Raw genomic sequence first — 22,849 nt, 5'->3', positions numbered from 1 at the left:
TCCATGATACATCTCTCTACTACTCCATGATACATCTCTCTACTACTACTCCATGATACATCTCTCTACTACTACTCCATGATACATCTCTCTACTACTTACTCCATGATACATCTCTCTACTACTCCATGATACATCTCTCTACTACTCCATGATACATCTCTCTACTACTCCATGATACATCTCTCCACTACTCTTCTATCACTCCATGATACATCTCTCTACTACTCTTCTATCACTCCATGATACATCTCTCCACTACTCTTCTATCACTCCATGATACATCTCTCTACTACTCTTCTATCACCCCATGATACATCTCTCCACTGGCACCATTTGGATAATTTAGGAGGTGGGCTGCTATACCCCTACCTGCCAAGACCCACCAGGTGTGGGTGGGGGACGCAGCGTCCCCGCAGAAAGATCCAGATACTCGATAAAACAGTTCATTCTTTTAAGGTGGGGGCTACAATACACCTTCTCCAAATTTTTCTAGTTTTAGGCTCAGCAATAAATAACTCGGGTTCCATAATTTGACAAAAAATCTTTAATTTTTTATACCCCCATGACGTAAGTATAAATTATATGAAAAACTGATAATCACAGCAGTTATTATTCGTCACACTTGCCTTTTATTCGACTTTGACGAACACAATAGAATAAGTTTTCAAATAACAAGATTATGAACAGAAATTAACTAGAAATTAACTAGACTGACAAAACTTCCTGAAAGAGTTGTCAAACAACAAGATTAAAGAACAGAAAATAACTTGAATGAAAGTTTTCAAACAACAACATTAAAAACCAAAACAGAAAATAAAGTAGATTGAAAGAGTTTTCAAACAACAAGATTATGAACAGTAAATAACTAGATTAGACTGACAGAACTACTTGCAAGGTACAAAATGTAAACTGTTTTGTTGCTGCAACTGATAGGATGAGTCATGATGACAAATGTGTCATGACGCGGTGGAATCAGGCGCTCGTCATTTTTTGGGCATGTGGAGTTTTTCATATCATCTGAAAGCTTATTCATTTGCCTTGCTTTCTGTGAAATTAATATCCATCTAGCTTGAATAGAAGTCGAGATATTTGCGATTAAAGAAGGTGGGGGTAGTCTGGTTTCAGTGGTTAAATAAATGAGAAAATAGCCACCAAAGTTTGGTAACTTCAATAGCTTAAAAGTCCTTAAAAACTGAAAATTTACATATTTTGTGCCTTTAAAGAAGGGTTTTCAGTTAAATTTATATGGAAATGTGTTTTCATAAGAACAAAACAGGTGTTTAGCCAAAAAACAAAATTTCGACAAAAATTGCCAAACTGGTGGAAAATACAGTCCTTTTTCTTCAGATTTCATTATTTTGACAAGCGCCTGATTTCACCACGTTGCTTCACCAATTACTTGAGCACCACAGTAACACAGACACTGATTTTCATACCAGAAAATAAAAAAAATAATTCCTAATGCACCCAGCGTACACATTGCTAGTTGGAACCATCGGACGGAGTCGAGGCCAGTCAGGTTTTACTTCATGGATGAGGCAAAAGCTACCATTTTGGCACAATATAACCAATTCAGTTCCCAACTTTGAATAACAAACACATTGGATTTTTAAGGTCACAGTTGAAGTTAGTCGAGTTTGGTAGTAGTATTGTGCCAAAATGGTAGCTTTTAAGCTTTTACCCCATCCATGGAGGAAAATCTGGCTGGCTTCGGCTCAACCTGATGAATCCAATAGGCCGCATGAAATTGGGGTAAGTTTGACTGCAAGTTTTGCAACCACACGACCGATTAGGACTAGCGCGTAGACTGACACAGACAGCATCTTCACTAGTACTTGAGGATGAACAGTACAGCCTACTACTACTACACCAGAATTCCTGAAAATGAACTTAATCCCACAACTGTTGAGATTAATTCGGTATCTTAATTTTAATCAGGGCATATTGTCGCCCTTGTGATAAGCAGGCCAACCCAAAAAACATAACAAAAGAACCCAATAAAACTGATGAATGACAGTAAATTATATCCACTTCTTATGATCAGTCTTAGACAGGTCTGAGTTTTGACTACAAATGCTCCCAAAATGTTAGAAATAACGCCAGACAACCCTCCCTCCTATACTGCTTTGTTGCTGTGAGATGAAACCAGATAAGTTTTGCTGCTTCTATAAAACTTCACTCTACATGTACTGAGATTTGCTGGTCTTATCACAAGGGCAACAAAATAAAATATTCATTTTCTACTAAATTTCTGGAACACACACAAAAATAACCTCATCTACCTGATGAAGGAAATGTTATTTAGAACATGCGGTATACTGTATGTCATAGCAATTGTTGTAATGTTGAGGGCAGCAACTTTATTCATCTTGCAGTTGCAGGGAGAAATTTGTCTTGGTTCGTTAACAATTGTAGCGGTATTACAAAGGTCAGGTGTACTCATGCATACACACAACAAGAAATATAATATTGAGTGCTGTACCAGCCCATAAATATTCTCACTGCCTCTCTCTCTGTTTGTATTTGCAGTGCTGTGTGCTTAGTATCCCCACTGCTGTTGTTGCGAATGAATTTCTCCATGTCTCAACTGTCTGCTTTTGCTTTCTTGGAAGCAAATCATTTACTGCGGGTCGAAAATTTAGTTTTAGTACGAGTTTTATGGCACTTGCAACACAATAAGGACATATAAGTGCCAAAGGTTAGAAATGTTTCAAGAGAGTAACAAACGCAAAAACGAAGAAGGGGAGCAAAGGATGATAAATGTTTGATAGGAAAGAAGGAGCAAACCATACCACAGCACCCACCACCTGCTCATGGCTGATAGTTGAAATTTTGAAAGTCAGACATCACAGAAAAGTTTTCCATGAACCCAAACTAATAATCGACCCAAACCAAAACAAACATTTTCAGATGAGACAAGGGAACCGTATACAGAGGTTTTTTAAAATTATAGTTTTTTAGTACGGTTTTACAGTGCTCGCAACTGCTAAGGTCAAATGAGCACCAGGGGGTGGACGTCAACAGAGAAGTCCAAACGCGGCATCAGGCTTACTCTGCTCACCTCTCTAGCTTCAACAGCACAAAGTCTGCTTCGACTATCAAGGCACCCCGGAAATAGCAGTTCTCAAGAGAGTGGCAAACATACAAATGAAGCAGAGGAAAAATGACAATAGCAAAGATGAGGAAAGAAAAAGCAACAGTTCCTCCTATGTTGTACCGGTACAGTATAAGCATGACATTGATAAATCAGCCCATCTACAATTCTACTGTGCATAAGAACATATTAATATCCCCCCCTTTAGGAATAGCCCAAAGACAGCTTCAGTCAGTAGCACTGCCCTGGTGGGTGGAAGTATACAGAGGCTCTTCAGGACAGGTTATTAACCAAATGAACACCGAAACGATCAGCTGATGGACTCTGAGGTGGATATTGGAGTGGGGAGCGGAGCACGTACGGCAATGTCCGAAGTGCTATGATGTTGTTCCCAGGATCAAGTAATCAGTACGCCCCCGACAAATCACAAAGAGAGCCAAGGCAGATTTCCCGCCCTCCTCCCTGTTCTTGCACTCTCAAGAGGTTTATCTCTTCGATAAACCCAGCAAACTCAGTTCCTCACTCTAGTCATCGTCGGAGTAGTTCCCCTTGTCCTGGAAATCGGCATCGTCTGAGATGGGCACCTCGTTGTCCGCCCCGCCCTCGTCCTCCAGCGCTTTCTTCGACACCATCGCGGCCAGAACGGCCTCCTTCCACCACTTGGGAGGCGCACCCGGCTGCGACGATTCCTCTTTCCCTTTCTTTTTCTCTTCTTTCCCCTTCTCTTTCTCCTCCTTTCCCTTCTTTTTCTCCTCTTTCCCCTTCCTTTTCTCCTCTTCTCCCGCTGCCTCTTTCTCCTTCTCCTCCTCCTCTTGTTGCTTCTCTCCTGCAGCGGTCAAGGTCTCCAACAAAGTCTGTTGCTTCTGGGTAATCCGAGAGCTGCGTCTGCATGGTTCCACGCGAATGTAGTGTTTGAAGTTGGTGGCGCCTCTCTTCCTCCCCATCTTCTGCCCCGCGCTAGCAGCTTCTGCGGAGAAAGTTCACACAATAAATGAACATTACACACTCAGTTTTAGTTTTAGTACAGGTTTTATGGCGCTCGCAACAGCATAAGGTCATATGAGCGCCAAGGGGTGGATGTCAACAGAGAAGTCCTTACAGGGAATCAGACTTACTCTGCTCACCTCTCTAGCTTCAACAGCACAGAATCTGCTTCGACTATCAAGGCACCCCGGAAATAGTGGGTCACAAAAGTGTGACAAACATACAAAAGAAGTAGAGGAAAAAAAGGACAATAGTAAGGATTAGGATTCCCTGTTTTAGATCAGGCACAGTTATGAGCATGACATTGATGAACCGGTCCATTTAATATTCTACTGTGTATGAACGAGAAATGTCCCCCTGTTTGGGAATGGCCTAAAGACACTTCAGTCGGTATTACACGCGGAGAACGTACACACAATAAATGAACACTGCACACTAGGGAGGTACACACAATAAATGAACATTACACACGGAGAAGGTACACACAATAAATGAATGAACATTACACACGGAGAAGGTACACACAATAAATGAACATTACACACGGAGAAGGTACACACAATAAATGAACATTACACACAAGGTAGTTTTCTCAATCTGTGACACTGGCACTGGTTGCATGTAGGTCTACTCCATAAATATAATTTTGTGGAAATTTTAATATGAGTTTTTTTTACGGCACTTGTAACACTAAAAGGTCATATAAGTGCCGAAGAATAGATTATGTGTTACAAGAGAGTAACATACACAAAAAAAGGAGGAGAGACAAGGACGACAGACGTTTGATAGGGAAGAAGGAGCAAACCACATCAGAGCACCCACCAACCACCCACTCAGATTCTGAACGGTGGAAAAAAGCAATAAAAGGTACATAATGTGTCAGGTAAAAATTTTAAAAGAATGAAAGAGGTTTTTCCTCTCTCCTGAAATTTTTTCTTCCATGGCTTAGAACTTCTAAAAGTTTGCTGACAATCTTTCAATCTATTCCCTGTACTTTAAACAACATAAACAAGATTAATGTTGTCCTCTTTCAAAATTTATGAGCTTGAACTTGAAAGCAAGAAGTTTTTTTTAGTTTGAGTTCAGAGATGCATATTGGCAGAATAACAGTCATTTAGTGCAGGGGAAAAGCAAGTTCAAGACAGAAACAACACAAAGAAAGAAAAGAAGTAGGACCTGCCAGTGATACCCTCCAGCCACCTGCTAAGAAGCGGTTCGTAGATGCAACAAATACACACACAGTCTACTTAAATAGTGCAAGGTCACTCTGAAAATAGCGGTAAACCAAAAGAAAGTAAAATCCCAATTTTTTTCTTCCATTTTATTGAAGCAATCTTATTAAATAAAATTTAAAAAATCTGGCTTAACCAAAGAAAATCCATGAATCTGCCAGATTTTGGTTTAAACCACAAACGGAGCCACTGGACTGAAGGAAATATACCAAAGAAAGTCTCTCGAAGTGATAGCTGAATGGTTGAAGAAACTGAACTTTTACTTTACTTTACTTGTCCGATCCAGCGGCCATTTCGGTTCTAGCCCTTCGGCCTGCTGATATGGCAAAGAATTTACAGGTTTTCATCAGCTGTGCTTTGTAGCTGTATAGAGTATTTCCGATGTCTGGGGAGGCAGGTAGGTAGGTGCTACGCAGGTCGCAAAGTGCTGGGCAGTTAAAGAGGTGGTGTGGTACTGTTTTATCCTGGCAGTCGCACAACGGGCAGTCGGGTGGGGTATCCTTGCGGATCCTATTAAGGTAGGAATTTAGTGGTATGTGTTGTGTTCGCAGGCGAAAGATCGTGACTTGTTCTCTTCTACTAAGGGAGTTTAGTGCATCTGTTAAACTGTATTTTAAAAATATGTTTCTTGGGCTGTGAAGGTTTTTTAAAATTCAGCGTTCTCAACTGGTGCGGTACCTGAGGGTTATTCCCTATGTGAGGCAGTGTGGTGGAATCAGGCTCTCGTCAATTTTTGGGCATGTAGAGTTATTGGTATCATTTGTATCTTAAAGCTTGTTCACTTGTCTTTATTTGGATGAAAAAAGTATCCATTTATCTTGAGTACAAGTCGAGATATTTGCGAAAGAAGGAGGTGGGGGGCTCTTGTTTTCAGAGGTAAAATTAGTGAGAAAATGGCCGCCAAAGATAAGTTATTTCCTTAGCTTAAGAATCCGTGGTAAGTGAAAATGTACATTTTTTGTGCCTTTAATCAACCTTTTTTTTGAAAAATCCACACAGAAATGAGTTTTTTAATGGGCATGAAAGGTGTTGAGCCAAAAAAACAAAAAACTGATAAAAAGTCACAAACCTGCAGAAAACTTTGATAATTTTGACGAGAGCCTGATTCCACCAAGCTGCCTCACAATATGAATAAGAACCTTTTGTACTGTGAGAGCTAAGTGGACTGCACGGTATCTTTAAAAAAAAATCCATCTTGCTTTTCCCAACAATTGTAGACCTACCTGTCCCCTCTTGGGAGGTGGACGGCCCTGGTTCAGCATTATCCTCTTGTTGCTGTTGTTCTTGCTGCTGCTGTTCTCCACCTCGGAGTTCCCTCGACCTCGAGTCACTGGGGGCAGACGGTTTTCTTCCTTTCTTACTCTTCTTTTCCTCCAGCCCCAGAGTTCTCCTCTCCTTCAGGACGGCCACGCCCTTCAAATGCTTTCTCTGAACCCGGGAAAGGTGTTTCAGGCTTGTTGTAAAGAAAAGAATGATAATAATGATAATAATAATAATAATAATATATGACAATTACATAGCGCTCAACCCCAGTTAACACTTTGCAGTCACACAGCCAGCAACACAAAATTACCCCATCTGGTCACCCAGCAAAGAGAGCAACTGCAACAGACTTCTCAGGCCTGGCACCAGGTGACCGGAACAGATAATTTTCACTGTCGCATTATTGCGCCAAGTGACTGCAAAGTGTAGAAGAACAGGCTCAGAATGCTTTGCAAATACAACGTCAACACACAAACAGTACAGTGTGTTCTCACTTAAAAATCAGTACACTTTTATTACATTATATCTCATAACTCTAAAAAAGACTGATGGAAACAAATATTTCAGGAATTCCCCTCGGGATTTAGTGGAAGCACCTGAATATCGTTTTTTAGTTTTAGTAATAGTTTTATGGCACTTGCAACACAATAAGGTCATACAAGTGCTGAAGATTAGAGGTGTAGCTAGAGAATAACAAACACAAAAAAGAAGGAGGAGAGATCAGGACGATAGATATACCTGAAAATTTGCGAAGTAGCATATTATTTGCCAACAGTTATATGACACAACTAATCAGAGGTTGAACAGAAAACAGACATAAATTATAAAAACTGGACTGTTCGTGAAAAACCATAAAACAAACCAGAAAAATGGCTTCCCTGATACAAACTTTTTGTTTTAGTAAAAGTTTAATGGTATTAACACATGATAAGGTCATATGAGTGCCAAAGATAAAATGTGTTACATGAGAGTGAGAGTAAGAAACGCAAAAAAAGAAGAAGGGGAGATGTAAGGACAACAGATGTTTGATAGGAAAGAAGGAGCAAACCATACCAGAGTACCCGCCAACCACCCATTGACAGCAGCTTAGCTAAAGGAACGCCGGTAGAAATGTTAAGTCAAAGGAATAAATTTTTTAGTTTTAGTAGAGGTTTTACGTCGCTCGCAACTGCAAAAGGTCATATGAGCGCCAAGAGGTGAATGTCAACAGAGAAGTCCTTACAGGGGATCAGGCTTACTCAGCTTACCTCTCTAGTTATCCACATTAGAGTAATAATAAGAAGAAATAGCATTTGTATGGCGCATATCCCCACTCGAAAGCAAGCTCTAAGCGCTTTACACTATATTTTTACCCCACAGGACTATAGAAAACTCAGAAACATTCTCAGCTTCCTTGGAAGCATACAGTGCAAGCAGCTGGTTAAGCGCTCAAACACTAACAAACTGACAAGATCTTTCACTGCCTATAGCTGTGTACCCATTTTCACCTGGGTGAAGTGGGGAAAATTCGTGTAAAGTGCCTTTCTCAAGGACACAACCTCGGGCCCACGGTTCAAACCCCGGAAACCGCAACCTCACGATTACGAGTGCAGTAGCCTAACCACATATCTCGCAGAGTCAGACAGCTGGCGGTAGCCTTACCACATATCTCGCACAGTCAGACAGCCGGCGGCAGCTCCGGTCCTAGGGAACTGAAAGCCAAGTGTGAGGCCGGTCCCGTAGGTGTTCAGACAAAGACAAATGAAAAAGTGAACGACACGCGAGTCTTACTAGGGATACGTCCTCCTCTCCTTGAGCCCAACAGCTGTGAACCGGCGTATCCCGGGGCCCGGGGGCTGTGGGATGGACGGGGGCTGCATGGTGGACAACAGGCCCGGCCACACGAACAGCGCCTTGAACCTGAGGGGAAAAACATCGGAAAAAAAAAAAAATATATAATGTAGGTGTTTTTGCACCACCATTGATACAACTGGGAGGTGGCGTGGGTGGGAGGGGGTTGGGGATAGGGGGGTTGGGTGCAGGTTGGAGTGTCTTATCTTAACTCACTCAATCCCGGGAATCTTTCCCGAAAATGTACCTAGAAACCGGTCAATTTGGCACTTATGTAAGGGCTCACTAGTAACTATAAATATCACCCAATTGCTATGGAATTTGGCAGAAAGTACAACCGAAGACGGAACATTAGACAAACCAAATTTGAAGTATATACCTGTAGTCATTTTGTTTTGGGGTATTGTAAATATTTGACATTTCTGGGGCTTTGACTTTTCTTTTTTTTCATAGTGGAATGAGCAAGAGCAAGCCTACATCGATATTCAAATATTATACTTGTGAGTGTCTAGATTTCTCCCTCCCTCTCTCTCTCTCTCTATATATATATATATATATATTGTATGTCATGTATAATAAAGATTGTTGAGTACTTTTATGAAAAAATAAAAGTATGTGTGAGAAAGGCAGAGAGAATCGGTAGTGAGACATGCTCAGCTGATCAGTGTGAACAATCGTGCTGAAAGGGACTTTATAAAAACTGTGATTTCTCTATGTGTAATGACAGTAGGAACAAAATTCAAGCACTCCTCTAGGCAGAACTGGCCGGGGAAATAATAAAATTACATTATATAAAACTTGAGGCCGTTTTCCAAAACAAAATAACTAGTACACGGAACACAACTAGAACCGAGTTATCTCGGTCGTGGGATTGAGTGAGGAGGTGCTAACCGGCAACAAAATACCCCCAAATCTGGATCCCATGCAAGCGTGTGCACAGGGACCCAAAATTTATGGATCACATTGTCTGACGCATCTTATATCCAGACTATTTCTATATCAAACGAAATATGACATGAAACTTAAATATATAAGTATGAATAGAGGAATATGTTACAAAATCCTGACAATTTCAGAAATCAGGAATTCAGGATTTATCAGGAACACTGGCACCTATGTTTTTAGCACAGTCTGTATTTGGGAGACAAACAGAAGACATCTTGGAAATACAGGGCGAGTCAGAACTATATTACCCCTAGTATGGGAGAAATGTGTCACGACGCGGTGGAATCAGGCCCTCGTCAATTTTCAGGTATGTGAAGTTATTAGTATCATGTTCATTTGTCGAGCTTTTGATGAAAAAAATACCCACGGTGGGGGTCGCCTGATTTCAGAGGCAAAATTAGCGAGAAAATTACTCCCAAAGCGAGGTGATTTCCAACGCTTTAGAGTCCTTGAAAACTACACATTAAAAATGTTTGTCTTTAATCAACGTTTTTCTGCAAAATCCACACAGAAATGAGTTTTTAAATGAATATCTTCTACTTCTTCTCGATTGCATCATACTTGAAGTCCGGCATTTGTCATGTATTGGACCATCCCGCTCAGTTAATCTGTTGGCCCGTATAGCTTCTCCAGTTGTGTTATAAAAGTGGATATAAAAGGTGTTGTTTAAAAAATAAAAATTCGATAACAATTGCCAAACCGGCGGAAAAATGCTGGTTTCTTTTGATTTCATTATTTTGACGAGCGGCTCACATATTACCACTAGTATAGGAGAAATCATTTATCCAGAATTTTGTTTTATTGTTTTAGTAAAGGTTTTACGACGCTCGCAACTGCATAAGGTCATATGAGCGCCAGAAGATTAGAGCTGTTACAAGAGAGTAACAAACATAAAAAACAAGAAGGGGAGATAAGGAAGATAGATGTTTGATAGGAAAGAAGAATCAAACCACATCAGAGCACCTGCCAACCACCCACATCCAGAACTTACTGACTAGTCTCGAGCTGGTCACCAACATGATCAATGCACAAAGACCCCCGACCAACAGAACAATGTAGTGCCTTGACACACATCTCACAGGAAATACCTGATATCATATTCTATCCTCAAGTTCAGTTTTTAAAAATTTTTAGTAGAGGGTTTTACGGCGCTCGCAACTTCATAAGGTCATATGAGCGCCAAGGGGTGGGTGTCAACAGAGAAATCTTTACAGGGAATCAGACTTACTCAGCTCACCTCTCTAGCTTCAACAGAACAAAGCCTGCTTCACCTATCAAGGCACCCCGAAAATAGCAGATCACAAGAGTGTGACAAACATACAAAAGAAGTGGAGGAAAATGACAATAGTAAGGATTAGGAAAGAAAAAGCAGCAGTTTCCTGTTGCAGATCAGGCACAGTTGTGAGCGTGACATGATGAATCAGCCTATTTACAATTCTACTGTGCATGATTGAGAAAAGTCCCCCCTTTGGAAATGGCCTAAAGACACTTCAGTCAGTGGCACTGCCCCTCTGAGTACCTCAAGTTCAATGATGTCTGTAACTTTTTTTGCTATACATTCGAGCTTTAACATAATTTCGCCTCACCCTGTATTCTGTATTCCAGAAAGAACTTATGGGTAAAATGACAGTTTCGCCAGTGGCATCAACAGCGAGGTATGTGTCAGCGGCATGGACAGCAAGTGTCACTGACATCACGTGACAACACTGACAGCAAGTGACACTGACCTACAGCAAGTGGCACTGACACCAAGTGACAACATTGACAGCAAGTGGCACTGACATCAAGTGACAACACTGACAGCAAGTGACACTGACAGAATGTGACACTGACACTGACAGCAAGTCACACTGACCTACAGCAAGTGGCACTGACACCAAGTGGCACTGACATTAAGTGACACTGACATCAAGTGACACTGACAGAATGTGACACTGATAGAAAGGGACACTGACATCAAGTGACACTGACATTGACAGCAAGTCACACTGACCTACAGCAAGTGGCACTGACACCAAGTGGCACTGACACTGACAGCAAGTGACACTGACAGAATGTGACACCGATAGAAAGTGACACTGACATCAAGTGACACTGACACTGACAGCAAGTCACACTGACCTACAGCAAGTGGCACTGACACCAAGCGGCACTGACACTGACAGCAAGTGACACTGACAGAACGTGACACCGATAGCAAGTGACACTGACAGTAAGCCACAAACACCCCCCCCCCAACCAACCACCACCTCCCAGTTTCTCCCACGACGTCCTCACCTGGCAAACAGGAGCCTGTACTCCTCCGTCTCCCTCAGGGCCTTCATGTACTTCACACCACTCGCCTGCCTCACCTGCTTCACCCGGGAGCTGCCGGCCCCACGATCCGCCGGGTTTTCCACGTACGACAGGGGACACTCCTGGAAGTGGAGGAACAGCAACAACAATAATAATAGTAGTTACAACAACAACGATAATAATAATATTAATAATAATAATGATACTACTAAAAAAAACTACTAATAATGACGTGATAATAATAACAATAGGGATACTACTACTACTACTAATGATGATGATAATAATAATAATAGTAATAGTAATAAAACTACTACTACTACTAATGATGATAATAATAATAATAATAATAATAGTAATAAAACTACTACTACTACTAATGATGATGATAATAATAATAATAATAATATTGCATAATAATAATAGTGATAATACTACTACTACTAAAAACAATAAAAATAATAAAAACAATAATAACATTAATAATAAAATTTAAATAATAATAATAGTGATAATAACAATAATTATAATAATAATAACGATAATAACAACAACAATAATAATAATAATAGTGATAATAATAATAATAATAATAATAATAATACATGTAGCTAGTCCAGCAATGTCTGATGACGACCAATACGTCTGTAAAGGAGAATAGTTTACCAACTAAATAAAAGAAATAAGGAAGAGACGACTTGTGGTTTTTGTTACGGCCAATGAGACCAGATCAGGCAGAGAAGAGTTGGCCAAAATTTAAAAGCTTCATTTCCGTTTTATCCCTCCAAACTCTTATTCTTATTTTTTGGGAGGATTTTGAGACAAATTCCTACTGCGGTCGTGGAATGGTTGGCAGGCCTGGTTTATGTATTGTCACGGCCAACCCAGGGTTGAGAAGGATAAAACATCCCTGCAGAGAGACCGAGGTACAAGTACATGATCAAAATTTCTCCCAATCGGAAATCAAACTCGGGGTCTATTGCATGCGATGAGAAAACACCTAGCCACTCCACCACAGATGCCCGTCCTCCCGTCCCCACCAATCCCCAAGTCCCCACCAATCCTCCCGTCCCCACCACCAATCCTCCCGTCCCCACCACCAATCCTCCTGTCCCCCACCACCAATCCTCCCGTCCCCACCACCAATCCTCCCGTCCCCACCAATCCCCAATCCTCCCGTCCCCACCACCAATCCTCCCATCCCCACCAATCCTCCTATCCCCACCAATCCTCCCGTCCCCACCCATTCCCAATCCTCCCGTCCCCACCCATTCCCAGTCCTCCCATCCCCACCAACACCAGTCCTAACCAACACCAATCCTCCCGTCCCCACCAACACCAGTCCTCCTGTACCAACCAATCCCCTCACCTCGTAAGGCTTGAACACGTCCCGGTCCGCCCGGAAGTGGATGACGCTCTTCTCCTTGGCGTCCACGCCCACCAGCGTCACTTTGGACAGCTCCTGCGGCCGCAAGTCCCGAGTGCTCAGCAGAGTCCCCACTGGTACTGGAAAACAAAGAAAATCCCCCAAATATAGGTCTAAAAAGAACCCCAAAGCCACTAAAAATACCCCAAAACCAAAAAAAAAACCCCAAAGCCACTAAAAGTACCCCAAAGCCCCTAAAAACCCCACCAACACCACAAAAAACCCCCCAAAACAAATGAAACACAAAAACCCCGTCCGAAAAAAAAAAAAGCAAATGGACTCGGCAGAATTGCAAAGCATTCAGAAAATGACTGAAAAAAAAAGATAAACAATCCTTTCTGAGCCTTGCCAATTCCTGTTCACAATTAGAAAAAAAAAACCCCCAACAAAAAACAAAAACAAATTCTGCAGGACAAAAGGGCTTTGAGAATATGACTGAAACCTTTCTGAGCTTTTATTTTTTGTTTGCTTTTGCCAAAACTTCCCCCCTTTTTCCTTCAAAAATGTAAAAAAAAAAAGATTAAAAAAGAAGGCACCAATTATCCTTTTGCTATTTGGAAAACTCTACACCAAAAGAACCTGGGTTTTTTTCCAGGCCAACATATTTTTGCCAACGCTCGCTCGAGAAACAGGGAACTGAACCGCTCTGAGTGGCCGACCACTTGAACCTGTTATTACACCTTCTTCTACTCACTGTTCTTCCTGTCACTGTAAAAAAAAAAATCCTCACCCTTCGGGTAAAAAAGAACAAAACTATAATTTCTTTCAAATAAAAATGTACAAAGACGGCGCCCCCCTTAGCTCAGTGGATATCATGGTAAGGACACAGTTAGTTTTGAGGGTGGAATCCTAAGTTAGGACGCCCATGTCCCTTGTTCCAGCGCCCAATAGGGTGCTCTTGAATCAGTTCGGTAGGGGTGACTATTCTCAAGGCTGTCTATCCATTTGCTCTATCCCAGCTGAGACTAGATGTTAACTTGGGGTGTCTCCCATCCTAAATATTCTTACAGATGGGAAATAACATCTCCCATCCTAAAAATCCTTACAGATAGGAAATAACATCTCCCATCCTAAAAATCCTTACAGAGGGGAAATAATATGTCCCATCCTAAAAATCCTTACAAGGCAGAAATAACATCTCCCACTCCCACCCTAAAAATCCTTACAAGGCAGAAATAACATCTCCCACTCCCACCCTAAAAATCCTTACAGGGGGGAAATAATATGTCCCATTCTAAAAATTCTTACAGGGTATAAATAACATCTCCCATCCTAAAAATCCTTACAGGAGGGAAATCATAGGTCCCACCCTAAAAATCCTTACAGAGGGTTAAAAACCCTTACAGGGCAGAAATAACATCTCCCACCCAAAAAATTCTTACAGGGGGGAAATAACATCTCCCACCAAACATTCTTACAAGGCAGAAATAACATCTCCCACCCAAAACATTCTTACAGGGGGGAAATACATTTTTAACATCTCCCATCCTAACAATCCTTACAAGGCAGAAATAGCATCTCCCACTCCATCTTAAAAATCCTTACAAGGGGGAAATAATATGTCCCATTCTAAAAATTTTTACAGGGTATAAACAACATCTCCCATCCTAAAAATTCTTACAGGGGGGAAAATAGTACAGTATAACAGTGAGAGCCCGAATTCGTCGGGACCAGCCTCATTAGTTCGAGGGATACGAGAACAGCGTTATGGCATCGGCTGAACTTGAAATTGACAGATCGAGAATGAGAAACATGATGAGCAACGTTTTTGAGATCGATTGGTAATGAGCCTACCGGTACCAAGACAGTTTAATTGCGCCGGTCAGTGTGAAAGGTCTGTAGTCTGCACCAATCAAACGGTGACCACTTCAAATTTGTCACAACATAAACAATTTGATAGGATAAGCATATCGCAACAGTAATCAACAACACGATGGCAAAAAAACTGCGGCCCTACCCTGCCTCTCCCACCAATCGTGCAGTCCTTTGCAAAGAGAGCTGGGGTGGCTGACCGTGTGAGTGTGATGCACAACCCTTCTTCTCGCCCGCTTCCCACAAGACTAGCTAGGCTTAGGGCCCAGGCATGCGGGTCGAGCAGTGCGCTAAAAATATCACATTTAGTAGTGAGTTGCTTCTGTGGAGGGTGGAAGGTGGTATTCTACCGACTTTCACATTTAGTAGTGAGTTGCTTCTGTGGAGGGTGGAAGGTGGTATTCTACCGACTTTCACATTTAGTAGTGAGTTGCTTCTGTGGAGGGTGGAAGGTGGTATTCTACCGACTTTCACATTTAGTAGTGAGTTGCTTCTGTGGAGGGTGGAAGGTGGTATTCTAACGACTTTGCCTTTTTTTATTTATAAAAAAAATAAAAATTCTTTAGCCTCAAGTGCACCTCAAAGGACATAGACTTTAGACCTTTCCGGAAGCGTGATTAGTTCGACTATTCCATTTTTTCCAAAAATTTTAGTAGAGCTTTTACGGCGCTCGCAAACTGCAAAAGGTCATATGAGCGCCAAAGGGTGGATGTCAACAGAGAAGTTCTTACAGGGAATCAGGCTTACTCTGCTCACCTCTCTAGCTTCAACAGCACAAAGTCTGCTTTGACTGAAAGGCACTCCAGAAATAGCGGGTCACAAGAGTGTGACAAACATACAAAAGAAGTAGAGGAAAAATGACGATAGTAAGGATTAGGAAAGAAAAAGCAGCAGTTCCCTGTTGCAGTTCAGGCACATTTATGAGCATGACATTGATGAATCAGCCCATTTACAATTCTACTGTGCATGGGAAAGGCCTAAAGACACTTCAGTCAGTAGCATCGCCCCCGGGTGTATTCATGTTTGTGTTCGAGCTTCGTGTAATTTTCTTACAAAGATAAAGAAGAAAAAAAACCACGGGACCGCAGCACAGTTCGATGGCTGCATCATTTCAAGTCTTCTGTGTTCTGCCTGTCCATGTTATACTGTATCTCACATCCTAAAAATTCTTACAGAGGGGAAATAACATCTGCCACCCTAAACATTCTTAGAGTAGGGAAATAATATTTCCCAATTTAAAAAATCGTCCTGTAACTTCTCCCAATCTACAAATTCTTACAACAGGGAAATGACATCTTCCAATCCAAAAATTCTTTCAGTGGGGAAAAGGACGTCCTACCCAAACATTACAAAAACAAATCTGAACTGTCAGAGAGGACTCACCTGCTCTCCCTCCCCACATGTTGGTGGCAGGCTTCCAGCCAGACCTGTCCTCCGACCCATCTCCAGTTGCCACACAGCCCTGGCCACTGACCCCTGCGACCTCTTGACTTTGCACGACCCGAGCTGCATCGACCCCCGTGTCACCAGCAGGACCGCACAATTCCGCCAAGTTCTCCCTGCCCCGCTCACAACTTTTCCCCCATTGACTCGATGCCACAGCGGTGAACGTTTCACATGGCTGTGAGTTAGTTCCCACCTCACAAGTCGTCTCTGTCGCTGTCCGAGTTACTTCCTGGTTCTGTGGATTTCCATCTCTCCCCTCACTGCCCGACGATCTATCCTCCGCCTCGGGTTCCAGCTTGAGGAACGTGTTTCTGGCCCCTGTGCCTTCCACAATGACCACTTCCTCCTGCGGTTCTCCAGACGTATCGGATTCCTGAACGACCCGCTGAGGTTTGGTGTGCATGATCTTTGGCTGGCGAAGCTCTCTCTCTTTTCTCTCTACGCCAGCTCTCGACGAGTAGCCCAAGACCACCTTGTAGTCACTGCGGCAGGTCGACTGAGGGGGCATCACCTCTACGTTACTCAAATCAGTTGAGCAGATAGACGGCACAGGGCGATTAAATTGTTGATTTTCATCAAGCTCCGAGTTATGTCTTTGTCGTTTTTTTATCGGCTCATTTCCCAGGATGTCAAAATCACTCAAAATCGACAAGTGCTTCTCGTTGGCTCGTTCTGGTTTCGTCGCTTCCTGAAAGTTGAGGATGGAGCGGCTCACAAACCCCTTATACTGTTTGGCCTGCTCGCACAAATCCACGTCGTTTGTTGATTGCGGCAACCGTTCCATGTCTGCCGAATCACGACGCACATTTCCTTTAGTGTCCATCTTCTCCTCGTCATTTTCCCCGGGTACCCTCTCCTGGGACTCGGTGATGAGATGGACGGTAGCCTCCCTCGACCTGGCAGCAGCGTAGTCCTGTGGTCGATACAGGGGGCCGGCCTTGAGCACCAGGGAGCGTCGCACCATGAGCAAAGTCTTCAGGGCCCTCATTGTAGCGCTGCACGGTGGTAAGTTGGGCAGACAGCTCACTATCTTCTTCTCCCTCCTGACCAGACTCTGGCGGTCAGCGTCTATCTCCCTCTGACTTCTCACTCGCTTGGCCGGGGGCAACAACTTCTTCTCCTTGCCCTTCCTCTTTCTGATTGGACTTCTGCTGTGAGACAGCACTTCAGAACCGTTTCCTCCATCTTTACGACCAAGTTCTCCATCTTTAGAACTATGTCCTCCGTCTTTAGAACTATGTCCTCCATCTTTAGAACTGTGTCCTCCATCTTTAGGACCGAGTCCTCCATCTTTAGGACCGAGTCCTCCATCTTTAGGACAGAGTCCTCCATCTTTAGAACTATGTCCCTGCGGTGGAGTTACAACCGCACAACCTTCAGCCGCCGCCAATTGTCTTGAGCTGTGCGCGGCTGCATGCGATGACGCTTGGCTTTTACCAGCAGCGACTTCTGGTGCCAACAGCTCCTTGTTCTCAATTGCTTCACCGCCGTCAGCGACATGTTCCTCTGTAGTTTTGTCCTGTGTGCCGATCAAATGACCTGTTTCCGCAGAAACTTCATGACGAGTCTCTCTGCCCTGTGTCTGGGAAGGGGAGGGTTTAGACGTATCAGTACTAGAGGTATCCAAGCTAGAGGTTTCCATGCTAGAAGTATCCGAACAGCATTTCTCGCCACCGTCCGCAATCTGATCCGATGACACATTTTCCAAAGTTGAATCCGCACCCAGAACGTCAGACCGATCTCGTGTCTCACTTCCACCATCCGAAAGCAGCTTTTCAACAATAGCCGCCTTTTCACCGATCCCCACCTCACGTGAAAAACGCTGCTTCTCCACACTGCTAGACTTGGAACTGACACCCGAACCATGACCTTTGACACCCGAGCTGTGACCTTCAGCGCTGGCAACTCCCTCAGACACGCCCGAACCCGGCCGCCTCTCACCATTCCCTTCTGGGCCGTCGTCGTTGTTGTCAAACAGCGAATCCAGATAGTCGCCATCCTCCTTGAGTGCACAGACTTTTGTCTCCGAGTCCCTCCTGGCTATGGTACACCATTCCGTGAGTGCTCGCTTCAACTGTCGGACCTTCTGTGACAGCAGGCTCAACTTTTGGGTCCTCGTCTTTTCCGCCATCTTCCCAGCCTGAACGTTCGCCTCCAACTTCTTCAACTCCTGCAGCTTTTGTTTGTAATCTGGATCCTGTTCAGGGTTTAACAACGACGCGTAATCTTCCTCGGCAGTCAAAAGCTGGGAGCGTACCATGTCGCGCAAGTAGGCTCGATCACTGCCCAGACTCTGAAACATAGGAAGAAAAGGAGGAGAGATAAAGAGGAGAGATCTTTGACAGGGAAAAAAAGAAGCAAACTACACAGCGCACCCACCAACCACCTACTTCCGGTGCAATATCGACACGATAGCAGTCATTTTGTGTCGGGAAAAAGATTGACAGACAGAGTTTTTAGTTTTAGTTAGAGTTTTACAGTATTTAAAACACAATTATCTTGTATATGCGCCGAAATAAGAGGTGTTACAAGAGAGTAACATGCAAAAAAAAGAAAAAGGAGAGATAAGGATGATAGATGTTTGACAAGAAAGAAGGAACAAACTACACCTAGCACCCACCAATGACCCACTATCAGTGAAGAAAAGCACATCGACACAATAACTGCCACTTGGTGCAGGGAAAGAGCAAGATAACTTTTAGTAAAAGCTTTACGGCACCAGTAAAACAATTAGGTCAAATAAATGCCAAAGATAAAAAGTGCTAATAGTGTTTTTTGAGAGAACATTCAAATAAAAGAAGGAGAGATGAGGACAATAGATGTTTGACTGGAAAGGAGAAAACCACACCAGAGCACTCACTAGTAACAACCCACTTTTTCCCTCGAGAATGAATGGCCCTCTTTTAGTTTCGAATGTATTTGCGGGTGGTTGGAGGGTGCAAGTGGTTGGTTCTACTTCTTTTCTTCCCCCCTCTGTTCATGTTTGTCTGTCTGTCTTGCTCTTCCCTGCAGCATATGACAGTTTTTGTGTCGGTGTGCTTTTCTTCACCAAAGTTGAGTGCTCTGGTGTGGTTTGCTTCTTCTTTCCTATCAAACATCCATCGTCTTTATCTCTCCTCCTTCTTTTTTTATGTTTGTTACTCTCTTGTAACATATCTTATCTTCGGCACTTACATGACCTAACCGTGTTATAAGTGCTGTAAAACTTACTAAAACTAAAATATCTGTCTTTCTAGCTCTTTCTTTGCTCTCATCGTGTCTATGTGCTTTTCTTCACCCAAAGAGGGGTTACAAGCATCTGAATGCTGATTTATCTGCCTTGCTATATCCAATTTATCTAGAATTAAACTCCAGATATTTGCGATTGAAGGAAGCCAGGTTGCCTGGTTTCAGGGGTGAAATTAGCAAGAAAATGGCCGCCAAAGTTTGGTAATGTAACTCTGATAGCTAAAGAGTCTTTGAAGACTGAACAATGACATATTTTATGCCTTTAAATCAAGGTTTTTCAGTAAAATTCACACAGAAATGTGTTTTTAAATGGACCTAAAAAGTGTCGAGCTAAAAAAAAAAGAAAATTTATAAAAAAATTGCCCATTGGCTAAAAAAGTGCCAATTTCTTGGATTTGATTATTTTGACAAGTGCCTGATTTCACCGCGATGCCTCACATTTGGACTATATTTTCTTACACTGCAATTCATAATCAATTAATTTATTTCAACTTTAAATGATCAGAACATTTGAAAGACATATTAAGAAGAATCGTATTAAATGCAGTCATTTGGAAAAAAAAAGCACTTTATGCAAAGTCTGTTGCGTGCTTAGTTTCTGTAACGGATGGGACAAATGAGTAATGAGGCATTTTTTCTGTCCCGTCAGTTACCGTGGAATAGCCGACAAGTGTTTTTTTTTACCTTGATCAACATGGCTGGCACCGAGTGCTCAAGCTGGGCCACCTCTTCTTCAATCACCTCCGGGGACCGAGTCTCCTTGTCTGAGGAAAAAACAAAACAAAACAAAACTGGGTCGTTGATGTCTTTCTTTTGTTAAAAGTCAGTGTTTTTTACATCCCTATCATACCCCCACCAACACAGTTTAGACCATTTAGGAGGTGGGATCCCGACCCTGACTCTCAGGGCTCACCCAGGCTGAGAGGGATACAACCTCCCAGGAGAAAAAAACACAGATAATCAATAAAAATCTCCTCACTCCGTGTTCAAACCTGGGTCTCCTGCACGTGACGGTGAAGTGCCTACCTGCTATACCACAGACGCCGGTTCGTTGTTGTTGAACTGAAGGCCCGAAAAATATATTGTTTTAATTCCTTTCTGTCAATGGATTCAAAGATGCTTTTAACTCACTCAATCCCGTGAGTTTTTCCTGAAATTGTACCTAGAAACCGGTCATTTTGGCACTTATATATGGGCCCACTAGTAACCATAAATATCATTCAACTGCTTTGAAATTAGGCACACAGTACAACTTAAGATGGATCTTTAGACATAGCAAATATGAAGTATGTAGCTTAGGTAGTAGTTTTGCTTTGGGGTGTTGAACAAATTTGGCTTTTTTCAGAGCTTATAATTTTCTTTCATGGCGAATGAGCAAGAGCAAGCTTACATTGATATTCAAATATGCTTGAGAGTGTCTAGATCTATAAATATATTGTATGTCATATATAATAAAGACGGTTGAGTACTTTCACGAATTTAAAAAAAAGTATGTGTGAGAAAGGCAGAGAGAATCGGTAGTGAGACATGCTCAGCTGATAAGTGTGAACAATCGTGCTGAAAGTGACTTTATAAAAACTGTGATTTCTCCATGTGTAATGACAGTAGGAACAAAATTCCAGCACTCCTCTAGGCAGAATTGGCCGGGGAAATAACAAATTGGCGTTATATAAAACTTGAGGACGTTTTCCGGAATGAAATAACTAGTATATGGAACAAAACTATAGAACCGAGTTATCTCAGTCGAGGGATTGAACGCAGCCTGCGAGCTGACCGAAATATCTCGGTAAAGGGATTGAGTGAGATAAGGGACATACACCTTTGAAGTTCTTTTGGCTTTGTCAACAGACTCAAAAAGACAAAAATGGTTCTTGTTGGCATCTCCATCCTTGATCTTTTTCCTTCTACAAATGCCCCCCCTCCCCCCCCCAATTATTTTTAGGTATCTTTTAGGTAATTTTCAATCTGTTTATGAACCCCTCGGATAAAGGTCTCTTCCACTACTCACTCTCCTTCTCATTACTCTCACTGTTAGTTTGTTTGTTTGGGTACACCCGTGTGAATGAGCTGTGCATTGTTGTATACTGCCGTGCCGAGGCAGACCGAGGTATAATAATTTTTGCATCTTCGTTTAAATGGACGTATATACCCATTCTGCATCTTGTGTCAAAGGCAGGAAGACGTATCTGCACTACAAATAGGATATTTCACTATGGCAAACAGGCGTAACAAAAGGGCCACGCCCACATGCAGTGCGACAGAACTCAAAATCATAAAAAGTGCAGATACGTGGCTCTGCCTCGGCACGGCAGTATAGATGTATCATTGAAGATGGATGAAATAAGTGCACTTCTGTGTGGACCCAGAATCTTTGATCGTTGCTGTTCTGGTACATCCCCCCCCCCCAAGATTTCCCTCGTAGACCAATAAAATTGATCAGATCTGATCTTATCTCAGTGCGGGAAAATCTTACCAAAAAATCTCCTGGCCCGGCCACCTTTGGTGAAGACGGCCGTTCTCCGGCGCAGGACCACCTTCAGCTGGGAGGACACCGTCGAGTTGTTGTCATGCACCGGCTTACGTCTCTTCTGGGGAGCAAAAACACAGTCAGTGTCATCAATGCAAGTCTTGTTGTTCACAGAACATCATTATCATCACACAACATCATTTAGTTTTTAGTTTTAATAAGGTTCTACGGCGCTCGCAACTGTAGAATTGTAAGAATAGTAGAATTAGCATGTGACGAAGCAATAAATGATACAAAACAACATCATATCAGTTCAACAATACTACAAAGATCCTAACAGAAACACCACGCATTTAAGAACGGACAATGTCCAAAATAACAGAACCCCCCCCACCGGAAATAAAAGAAAAACGGCATCCTGGTTATTGACGAGGACACCCGCTACTGACCAGGGAGGAAGCGTCCAACAGTTCCTGTACGCTGACTTTGTTGTCCCCCAGGAAAACCTTGTTGAGCGCTGACTGCAGCTCCTTCTGGTGCCTCTGTACAAACAAACAAACAAACAAATAAACAAACAAGATATAGTCTAGTATGGACATAGGGAATATACACAGGGAAACATGCACACAGGGTACACGCACATAGTGAACACCCACATAGTGAAACATGCACACAGGGTACACGCACATAGTGAACACCCACAGAGTGAAACTCGTACACAGGGAAACATGCACACAGGGTACACGCACATAGTGAACACCCACATAGTGAAACTCGTACACAGGGAAACATGCACACAGGGTACACGCACATAGTGAACACCC

General features: G+C 42.6%; 1 protein-coding gene across 2 annotated transcripts in view; it reads right to left on the bottom strand.

Annotated features, from left to right (window-relative positions):
• Nucleotides 1–3,279: 3,279 nt before the first annotated feature.
• The window catches only part of LOC101846210, a gene marked incomplete in the record, with an annotated part of 51,622 nt that continues 32,052 nt past the window's right edge, over nucleotides 3,280–22,849 (bottom strand). The window contains 9 exon segments of one of the 2 annotated variants that reach the window (XM_013082094.2): nucleotides 3,280–4,064; nucleotides 6,537–6,766; nucleotides 8,347–8,475; nucleotides 11,629–11,768; nucleotides 13,016–13,152; nucleotides 16,268–18,623; nucleotides 20,243–20,322; nucleotides 22,032–22,146; nucleotides 22,475–22,567. In XM_013082094.2, coding sequence (XP_012937548.1) covers nucleotides 3,622–4,064; nucleotides 6,537–6,766; nucleotides 8,347–8,475; nucleotides 11,629–11,768; nucleotides 13,016–13,152; nucleotides 16,268–18,623; nucleotides 20,243–20,322; nucleotides 22,032–22,146; nucleotides 22,475–22,567 — 3,723 coding nt within the window. 2 annotated transcript variants of the gene reach the window in all.

The sequence above is a fragment of the Aplysia californica genome, unplaced genomic scaffold (assembly GCF_000002075.1).
Source record: "Aplysia californica isolate F4 #8 unplaced genomic scaffold, AplCal3.0 scaffold00158, whole genome shotgun sequence".
In the NCBI taxonomy this organism is placed as follows: Eukaryota; Metazoa; Mollusca; class Gastropoda; order Aplysiida; family Aplysiidae; genus Aplysia; species Aplysia californica.
Note: the sequence above shows the minus strand (reverse complement) of the source record. Positions and strands in the feature narration are given on the sequence as shown.